General features: G+C 54.5%; 1 protein-coding gene across 1 annotated transcript; it reads right to left on the reverse strand.

Moving 5' to 3' along the window:
* Positions 1–531: 531 nt before the first annotated feature.
* Positions 532–4,339, reverse strand: LOC136991856 (sperm-associated antigen 4 protein-like). Its single transcript, XM_067295315.1, has 8 exons — positions 4,316–4,339; positions 4,067–4,107; positions 3,662–3,824; positions 3,082–3,166; positions 2,654–2,766; positions 1,867–2,025; positions 1,420–1,509; positions 532–834 (listed from the first exon to the last, which is right to left on the reverse strand). The coding sequence occupies exons 1-8, from the start codon at positions 4,337–4,339 to the stop codon at positions 715–717; spliced, it is 795 nt and encodes a 264-aa protein (XP_067151416.1). The 3' UTR covers positions 532–714.
* Between the last annotated feature and the right edge of the window lie 6,271 nt (positions 4,340–10,610).

The following is a 10,610-nucleotide window of genomic DNA, read 5'->3' on the forward strand; positions in this document are numbered from 1 at the left end:
CTTTGCATATACACATATCTAAATATATATGTAATAGCGTATGTATGGATAAATAAAACATGTTTTTTACATATTTGTACACTCATATCTATGTATATATATATTTCTATTAAAGTTCCTACTGCGTGTAAGTGACTATCTTAGGTAAAAGTGAGCAGCTAGGGTGGGTCTGTGCAAAAATGGAGAGGACATCCTGAAAAAAACCCTACAACATAAGGCACAGGCGTGTTGAAAGATGAGTGAAGGAGCAAGCCTCCTTCTGCCCTCTCCTAGCTTTGCAGTGCTTGACATTGTGGTGTCGGGGTCCTTTCAGTTCAGTTGCTTCTGCAGGTGAAAAGCAGGCTCACCGTGAACCCTGCACGGAAGGGGTCAGAGGTGTGGGGATCTTTCAGCCCAAGCTCTGCTAGGCTCTGACTCCTTCCTGGGCTCAAGTGGGTGGTGCCCGTAGTGCTCAAGGATTAGAGAAAAAGAACGGCTATGCAAGCATTGTCTCCTTTTGCTTTATTAGGAAAACATCTGTGCAGTGGAGAGAAAGCAGAAAGGCCGAGGAACAAACACCTCACTGCGTGAAAGCAAGAAACGGGCTGGTTTTGAGAGCGCCTGTGAAATGACATTGATCCACAGCAAAGTGAACTGCCACATCTCTTCTCTTCTTGCCTTCTTTTTTTCATTCTTGGTCCGAGAAGGTCTCGCCCTGTCTTCTGGCTAATGGCATTAGTTCTGGTTTGCCCTCTTCCCATGAACCTGCACTCGGTAAATGCAGGTGTACTCTGGGTTTCCCCAGTTGCTCTGTATGAGAAGTTTTATGTACTGAAAGGCCCTGGGAAGCTCGTTCTGTAAAGAAAATAAGGGGAAAAGCAACAGCTTGACTGGGGCGTAAAGAGCAACAAAACAATCGGTAGGTATCTGCCTCTGCCAGCCCTGCTGCTTCTGGGAAGGAGCAAGCTCTCGAAAGGGGGTGAGAGCAGCTGTGGACATTGGAGGCTCGCTGGTAGCAGGGCTGCTGGGAAGGCCGGGGACATGGGGAAACTCTTGCTGTGGGGGAAGGCATCTGGTGTCCTCCTTGCCACCGCCTGCCTCGGCTGGGCCTGCGCCCCCCTTCCCTCAGCCCCTTCCCTCTGCTGCTTTCTCTGTGCTAACAGAGAGGCCAGGCAGGCGCTCCTGCACGCAGGGCAGCCCGGTGTGCAACCCCGCCAAAGGCCTGCTATCTCCTCCAGCTGCCTTGCCAGCAGGAGCGAGAGTGCGGGCAGAGGGAGGCACACTGGGAAGAGAGGATGCCGTCCAGCCTGCTGCCAGGACTGACGGTGTTGCCCACTGGCCCCTCTGCCCAGGGAGAAACCATCCACAGTCTTTCTGCCACGGATTTGCAGGCAAACCTCTTTTCCTCCCAGGCATCTTGCCCACATGCACTTCCTTTACCTTCAGAGGAAAGGTCTGAATGGCCTCTTTTTCCTCGTCATACATGAAGGTCCCCAGGAGAGTTTCCTCTTCTCCTTCCGCATCCACTCCCTCAGAGACAGAGCACAAGGGGAGCAGGTCAGACTCGACAAAGAGGAACCGTGCACACTGCATGCGGACCTGTTATTCGCCCAGCCCCTGCTGGGGCGCTAGCGGTAGGTGGGTGCAGGCTCTGGTGAAGCGGAGTCTGCTCCTTGAGTTTTGATCAAGAGCCTTGAGATGCTTGGCCAAAACAAGTCTTAAGAGCGATAAAGCCATCCCGACCCTGGAAATAGCCCCTCAGGCCACTGCAGTGCTCAGGAGAAGCCAGGACACGACTCTCCAAGGATGCACAAAGATGAGCAGGTCCCCGTTAAGGGCTTTTCCCCACGGCCAGAGCCAAGCCAGAAGTGCCTGGCAAAGACTTACAGACACAGTGAAATCTCTGGGGGCGCTGCTGATGGTCCCAGATGCCTTGAGGATGTGCTGCACGGTGACAGCAGTCGGTCGGATTTGTGCAGGCAACCTAATGACCACCTGGCCCCGAGACCCTTGGAAAGGCCAGCAGTGCCCCGGGGAAACGTCTGGCTGCAAGCAAAAGACAACAGTAAAGAGTAGTGAGGGAGTGGCAGAGCCAGCACCACTACCCATGTAGGCAGCAGCACAGGCGCCTGTTTGTCTATGGGCTGTATTCCAGCTGATAAATGAATAGTGTGTGAGGAAATGGGCAGAAGCACGAGGCCTTCTTCCCACCTGATAAAGGGCACTCTCAGTATTCCTGAAAAGAGGAAACTTTTGATTAGGAAAGCATGAAATCTGCCACCCCATATCCGAGTCAGGGTCCTACAGCTACAGCTCTGCCCAGCAGCTCTGCAGCTCCCCTCGCTCTCTCCCCCAAGCCTCCCACCCCATCGAAGAATGGAAGGGACTATCAGGGATGGGGTAGGCAAATGGGGGTGCTAAGGAGAAACTCCTTCACCCAACTGTGACCAGGGCTTCTGGCAGGATGCTGCAGTTCTGTTCAGTGCAGTGTTCCTCCTAAGGGGAACCACTGATTTGTAGCAAGCCAAGCCCTGTATTAGACCTTAGGTTTCAGGAACCGGATCAGTGCTGTGGGTTTGAGCAAGACCAAAGGACAGAGGGGAGATGCCCTGGCATTTGTCCCCAACTTGGCAGGAAGGAATGAAACCAGCACTGATGATTTCTGCTAGGATACCTGCAAAATTGTATCTGGAGGGTTTGCAGCAGAAAGGAACCAACACACCCCGCAGAGCCAATTATCTTCCCACTCATAGCTCTTCGATGTTCTCTGCCTGTCGATGGTGGCACCTGAAATGAGGAGAGAGCAGCTGAGGGCAGCTCTAAACTCAAGGTCTGCAACTCCAGATAACCTTAATGTAAACTCAGTGGAGAGGAATAGAGCTCTTCTGTGAGCACCGAAACGTTTGTAGGGGCAGTGCCAGAGGCACCAGTGAGGGGCCTGATCCCAGGCCTGGGAGTGAATCCAAGAGAGCCACTCTGCCACAAACTCGCTTTTGGACCCCAAGACGTCACTTCATCTCCCTCCGCTTTGGTGAGCAGCCTCCTTTTAGGAGGTCTATACAGAAGCACAAGGCAAGGAGACTTGACTTCCTGTGCGCATACCTGAGCTTTTCAGAGCCCAGTCAGACACCTGCATGCGGTCTTCCCCACTTGTCTGAGACATTGCCTGCTTCGTTTGCTGAACTTCCTGGGAAAGACATGCGTGAACACAAAAAATGACCACATCAGCAGGCAGTTCAGTGTGACCACTGCGTCCTAGCACAGTGAGTCTGTGTTAGAAAAATGCAAGAGAAGCCTAGTCCAAGGAGCGGCAAGACTCAATGCTTTCTGATGTGAAAAGCGAGGACCGGTGAATAGCACCTTTGCCCACAGCCATAGTGCAGACGTGGGTCAGACTCCCCACACCCTCGTCTCCACCCCCCCCGGCTCTCCAGGTCAGGCTCAGGCTCTGCCAGCACCGGCTGCTCCCGTGAGTGTTCCTGTGTCTCGTCACTGCTTCAGGGGTCAGGCCAGAGCTACCAGAGGCACGGGCGTGCCAAGAGGAGGCTGTCGGGAGTCCTCCACTGCCTGAAGTGGCCTGGCTAAAGGTGGCCTGGAGAAGGGGCTTCATAGAGGACAAGCTCAACCAGCAAGCTCCTGGGAAGGGATGGGTGCCTGAGGTGAGCAAGAAAACCCCACCAACCACCCCGGGAAGTGCCTTGCAGGGGTCCTGCTCATCCAAGCCCTCTTCCACCAAATGCGGGATCACCTTCTTCACGTTGCACATCTCCACACTCAGGTGAGCCGTCTGCTCCGTCAGAAGCTGCATCTCCTGGGCTTGCTCCCTCAACAGAGCAAGCGAGGTCCTGAAGACAGTGGGAAAGCAGATCCTGTCAGAGAGCTGCCCAGCCCCTGCTGGGGGCCTGCAAGCTCAGGGAGGAGAAGAGACACGTGTGCTTGGGCCCCCTTTTCTTTCCCTGCTTTGCCAGGTTTAGCAAAAGGCAAAGACACGAGGGAAAGACATGAGCCCTGTCCCTTCTGCAAGGGAGCGCAAAGAGCATGAGGTCGATTGACGCTACTCCACAGAATCAGCAGAACTGTTTCTTACCACAGGGGCTGCAGTTCTGCTGCAGACAGCCCTAGCAGCTCCTGAAAGGCAAAGGCTCTCCATTAGAATGAATATGCACTCCCAGAACTGCCGGGGCTTCCCAGAGGGGGCTTCTCTGGGGAGACATGGCCTAAGCTGCTGCTTCTGTGACTCACTCTGCATGGAACCGGCTGAGTCGGTGAGTCATCCAAGCACCACCAGCAGCGCTCCTTTGCAGGACTTTCCTCTCCCACAACAACAGTCACTCACCTGCGTCACTTCCTTTGCCCACATTGTCCATGCTGGCAGCAACACCACGCAGTAAACACCAGCTGTAATTCACATCACCAAAATACAGTTATTTTACTAGGAGTTCTAAAGATCCCTGTGGTCACGTTGTCTCCTCTCAGACTGGGGTAGCAACAGGTTAGCTGAGGACATGGGGACCTGGTGCGGAGAGAGGACGTGACTCCAGCTGGGAGCCCTTGCCCCAGGCCTCAGGGGTCTACACAACCGTCCTCTCCAGGCATGCTTGGTGCCCCAGAGCTCCTCCCCATTTCCCCTTACTGCTCCTGCGAGCACCAAAACCAGGCTCCATGGGCCTTCTAAGAGCTACTTCTCCATCACGCCACCTGCACTGCCCTTCTGAGAAGCCCCAAATCAGCTGGGCTCTGCTTCCAGGTCTGACCCTGGCTGCCTGTCCTTGCCTCTGCTTCCCTCAGCACAACACACCTCTGAGCAGTGTTGCAATACTGGAGCAGCAGAGTGAGGGGCAATGCAGAGCTGGGCCCATCTGAGGGATGGGCTCGCCACCTGGAACTCATTTCCACAAGAGAGAAGGACTCTCTCTAGCCTCCCCTCCACAGCTGCAAAGCCTTTTCTCTCTCTCTCTCTCTCTCTCTCTCTCTCTCTCTCTCTCTCTCTCTGTCTGCCTGGCAGGGAGACCACCAAGCTTCCTTTGATTTGGACATCCTCAGGAAGCACTTGGGCCATGGGAGTTTCTACAGAGACCACCCAAAAGGGCAAGCTGCAAAATAGGCGGGACCTCTGTCCAAGAGGGTCCTGCTTGGCCCACTTCCTAACGCTGTGTGCATCGATATCAGTTCTTAGGCAGGGTGGGCTCCACTTGCAGAGAGCATCTCAGGAGCACCCTGAGTCCCTGAAACGGGAAACCGGAAGGCGCCCTAGTGCCTCTCCCTCACCCTGAGAGTTGGCACCCAGCCTGTTGGTGCTACTGCTGACAGGTGTCTGCTCATGAGAACTCACCAAGAGTGACTGGGATCAACAAGAGGAGGATTTTCAAGAGCCTCCTCTTGTGCAGGGCGATCTCTTGCCTGAAAAAAAGGGAGCCTCGTTGTTATGAATGCTCCAAGTCTGGGGCAAAGCCCTTCCCAGGTGGATTTTCCTGTACAGGCGGCAGAGGAGCGAGTTTGGCAGTCTGCTGCTGCTGGCAGAAAGCTGACAGACCAACCCCCAAAAGGCACATGGTCTCTGTCAGCCCTGTTCCACAGGGCGGGCAGCTCTTCCGGGAAGAAAGTGCTCCAAGAGCACCTTTGGAAAAGGAGTTTCCATAAGCCAGGGAAATAAACAGATCTGGCAAGGGAAAACAGCTTTCTGGCAGTCTTTGTGCTGCGCTTGCTTTCTCTTTTGCTAAGGAAGGAGGCGTGCTTTCCCTGGAGATCCCCGGGATCTTTTCTGGGGGGTGTTTTTCCACCCAACAGGAAGAGGAGGAAGGAGCCTTGCAGGGCTCCTCTGCCAGAGCCTGCTGCCCAGACACATTTGCGAGGTGCTGTGCTGCCCCCCGGCCCCCTCAAAAGCGCACCCCGCATTAGGCTGCATCTGCGCTGCCAACCCAGCCGGACACCCAGGCAGAAGAAACTGGCCTCATACCGATTCTCCAAGCACCGGCCGGGCCCGGCGGCATCCTCCGCCATGTCGCTGGCAGCGCTGCTGCCGGAGGAGGCTGTCGGTGCCTCTCGCCTCCTTCCACGGGGAGCTCTCCCCCTCGCCATTTCTGGGGGAGGCCAAGCTCTCAGCTCAGCTGGACCCCTTCAGGCCCAGGAGTTTGGCTGGTGCACGGCAAGGCACCGACCCGATCCTCGGAAGCAAGGGGCCTGCTGAGAGCAGAGGGCTGCGAGGCCACCGCAAGCTGCTGCCAGCTGCCGAGGGACGGCGGCCCTGACCTCACAGCAGGCCCTGCCGTGGGGCGTGGTGGTGGCTGTGAGGTCACACTGGAGCTAGGTGGGGGGGGCTGGGGACACCCGGCGGGCTCTCCTCGGGCAGCGCATTTAGCCATAGGAGCGTGTTTGTTCCTCGTTTTGTACAGCCCTGGGGGCCCAGAGGGTCCCCGTGTGGGGGCACCGGATGTGCTGCGGGCACTGGGCAGCACGGCCCGTACCAGTGTCCCAGCGAGGTGGCATGGGGGCACAGGGCCTCCAGAGCGTGGGCCGCGCGTGTCCTGCCCACCTGGGTCAGGGCCACCTCTGGCAGCTATAGGGAGCCCACGGGGCAGTGCGGGGGCTGCCGGTGCAGGGTCAAGCCAGGCTGGGTCTGTGCGGGGCTCCAGCCACCCAGCCACACTGGGGTGGCAGGAGGGGGAGTGGGGCCCTCGCGCCCTTGGGGCAGGACGGGATTTGGGGGCAATGCTCCAGGCGGGCCTGGGCCTCCCTCCCTCAGCCAACTCTTGTTTGGGGCTCCCACGGGCGCCGGGCATGGCCTTGGTGGCCATCGTGTACCTGCTCTTGCCCAGCTTGTACCTCAGTTGCCGCCCCCGCCTTCCCTTTGCCCTGGCCACGGGGGTCACCCTTTCCCTGCTACGGCCCTGCAGTGCTTGGGGTCCTGGGCATGTGGCTATGGAGGGACGCAGGCCCCAGGACACCCTGGCATCTGGGTATGGGGGGATACAGTCCCAGAGGGCACCCCAGAATCCTGGTATCTGGGTATGGCGAGGGTACAGCATGCTAGGACCCTCTGAGACCCTGGTATCTGGATATGGTGGAAGAGAGCCCCCAGGGCCCCCCAGGACCCCAGTGTGTGGGTATGGGCGAGGAGACACAGCCTGACAGGGCCTGCTAGGAGCCTGGTACATGGGGAACACAGAACCACAGGAGGGTGGAGGTTGGAAAGCACCTGTGGAGATGGTCTCCCTTGCTCCAGCAGGGTCACCTAGAGCAGGTTGCCCAGGACCGTGTCCAGACGACCTGTGAATATCTCCAAAGATGGGGATGCCACAACCTCTCTGGGACACCTCTTCCAGTGCTCAGTCACCCTCCTGCTTTGAGCTTTAGACAGTGAAGTTTAAAACAGTTTGGGTGCTCAGTTCTGCTGCCCACATATAGTCAGCTGCCTGTTTTGCCTCCCCCCCAGGTGCACTTTACAAATCCGCCTCTGTTTGGAGTCACATCTGCCAGCCCTACGTGTGTCTCAGGCCTAGTATGATGTCCCAAGTTGCTTAAATAGGCCTAAGCTTAGGCAACCAAATCAAGCCATGGCTGTCCCCAACAGAAGTCTCTGAATATGAACCGGGGTCTAAACTGCTATTACAGTCAGTAAAGATCTAGTAGACACAGCAACTCATCACACCAAACGTAGGTGCGTGTTTCAGGGTGAGCCGAACCGCTCTCTAGACTCTAGACTTGGCTGCGCTGACCAGCTCCAAGTTGGCTGCAATGGGAACTTGGAGAAGTACAACCTGTGTCGATACCTAATTACAGAAACAGAGATTAAGTGAAATTTTCCCCACCCTCTTGTCTCTTGCCCTGCCACATTCATAGCAGGGAGAATGGTGTTCAACTGCTTGGTTTCAATTTCTCAAATTAGCACTGCTCAATGGGTTCAATAGTCTAGCCTCAAAGTCTTAGAAATGTGCTCCACTAACTCATGGCATGAGCCAGTGTAATCACAGTGGTCGATATGCACTACCAACTTACTGTATACTAGGAAGTTTCAGTCATACCCTTCTGAACTGTTTGTGCAAGTCTTTGAGAAGTTATTATTGTTATTCTGAAAAGGGGCACAATGTGCACACAGCAGAATCGCATGAAATCTGGGCCCTCACTGTTTCTGAGACAATTACTCAGTTTTTTAGAGGCACCTTACGACAGTCCTAATGAGACCATCTGAGATCTGGAACTCAGAAACATCTGAAGAAAGCTGTCCCTTGCGGCTTAAAAGAAACAAATACTGTCATGATGCTTTTCATCCACAAAATTTCCACTGTCTATGAAGAACTATCAAGTTTACAGGTACATTCCGAGCTTCCAGGTAATAGGAATAAGTCCTGTAGTCCTCTGTGTGCGAAGGCTGAAAAAGAACAAGTTCTGTGTAGCTTAGCTGGAAGACAAGGAAGGGAAAGGTATTATTTCCAGTGATGCAAGAACATTAAAAAGCAAGCTATGACTACTTGTTCTTGCTGCAGTGTCTGACGCCAGTTGAAAAATGGCACTTTTTTAATGGTAGAGTAAGTAAACAAACAAGGAGGGAAAAGAAGAGAAAGCGTTCTTTCTGTTCAAGACGGGCTGATTTGCAGTGCCTTTTTGGAATCAAGTAAGGGATCTATTGAGTGGCTAGCAGGTCTTTTCCAGCTCCAGTAATTTTTCAGTGCTTGGGTTTAGTATGTACACATGATTTGTCCTCATATCTATGTGCCTATAAGTTTTTACCTTTTCACAGGCAATTCTGATAATAAGTCTAGTAGCAATTTATTTCTGGCTTATTGATTCCCAGTATAGATATAAGCCCTGCTGGCATGAAACTTTGAAAAGCATCATCCAGGAGATTTCCTCTTTGCTTTTCTGTCCTGCCGACCAGTTCCTTGCATGAGTATAACCCATGTTCTACTGGGCTGGTTTTGCTTGGTCATCTTTTGCCATGCACACAAAGACTCTGCAAGCAGGTTACACACAGCTTAAGAGTAGACAGCAAGTATTTATTAGCTAAGGCACACACAAGATGATAGCTCAGACCAGCAGGCTACTGAGGTAGGCATTGCTGTGCTCCTGCCCCATCCCACTGAGGCTGCTGGCCAGGTGGGCATCAGCCAGGCTGGGAAGATGCAGCATCTTTCACCCCTGGGAAGGGGCTGAGCCTTCATCCTCCTGGCAACTCTTCTGATTTTCCCCTCAAGGTTTTGTAACATTTCAGGTCAGTATTCTTCCTCTTGGGCCCCTGAGTTAGCATCACCATCTCCACAATTTGACTGCTGTCCGTGTTTTCGTTCATGCGGCTTTAGCTTATGGACTCTTACAGCTCTTCAGCAGTGTTTTTGAGGAGGGCAAAGAGAAGGTCTCGCAGCCTTCCTGCAGGACCTTGGGTCCACGCTCAGAGCCAGGCAGTGGGCTATGAGCAACCCAAGCAACATCTGCTCTTGCCTTACACAACATAATACTTAACCAGGCTGCAGAGAGATGTTTGTGCAGGGCTGGTCACTCCCTTCAGTGGCAAACCTCACTTTGGAACAGCAATGAGATTCAAAGTCAAGGTCTGGAGGGCTTGAAGTACAAACGGTGCCACCTCCTCTGCCTGGGCCAGGGAGAGGAAGGTGTCTGGGAAGGTAACATGCCTGCACATGGCTATGTATATGTCCTGTCAGGGATGGCCTTTTTCAGAAAACATGTGATGGGGGTGGCCACATTGACACCATGTGTAGGTGGGAGGTAACCTGACCAACAACATTGCAGGACTCCATGCAGAGGCGCTTCCCAGCCATCGCCGCTTTGTCTCCAGCAGCATTTGTAGGACCCTCACAGCAGAAGACATGACTGATTCCCTCTTTCCTCCTCTCCCCCCATCACCCAGAACACACCTCCTGACTCTCTACAGCCTGGTCAGTGTCACCGCAGAATACACCCATACCTCTCCCTTCCCCAGGCACCAACCATTACAAAGCAACCTGACGCTCACTGGAGCTATGGACAGGACAAAAGCAACAGCAGGGACAGGGGAATTTCCCTCAACACCCGGGCTGAGTGCTCAGCCCTGACCATGACGACCGAGCAGGAGGAGGAGCAGTTGGTGGGCTCATGACTCCTAGGCCGGGATTATGCACTCTTGCAATTATTGCCCAGATGAACATCCAGCTCAGCTCTGCGCAGAATGGACCAAAAGGGCAGTATGTGTCCTGGACCTGCATGGAGGCCCCATTCACCTTTTTTTTCCAGCTGATCGTATCACTGCATGGCCATCGTTAGCTGGCCGCCTTCCTCCAGCAGATGGTACCTCTGCACAGGTAAAAAGGGAGATTTTCTCCAGTCAGCCGCCCCCAGCACCTACGCGGCCTCCACCTGGATCAAGGCCAGCCATCCCCTCCCAGCACCATGCAAACCCTCCTGGGCACTTGGACCATTTTGAATAGTTCTGCCTGTGGCCTGGCTTCACAAAGCCAGCTACAGTGGGTTTCATAGCATGGTCCTGATATGCAGAGCACAGGCGAGGGCATGGCAGCAGTGCGTGCAGACAGAGGGCAGCCACGCCGAGTCTCCTGGGATGGTGCAGGACTGTGCTGGAGGGAGCAGGCCAAAATAGCACAGCCTGCCACCGACAGCAAACAGCCCCTGGCATACGCCAC

The sequence above is a fragment of the Apteryx mantelli genome, chromosome 4 (genome assembly GCF_036417845.1).
Source record: "Apteryx mantelli isolate bAptMan1 chromosome 4, bAptMan1.hap1, whole genome shotgun sequence".
In the NCBI taxonomy this organism is placed as follows: Eukaryota; Metazoa; Chordata; class Aves; order Apterygiformes; family Apterygidae; genus Apteryx; species Apteryx mantelli.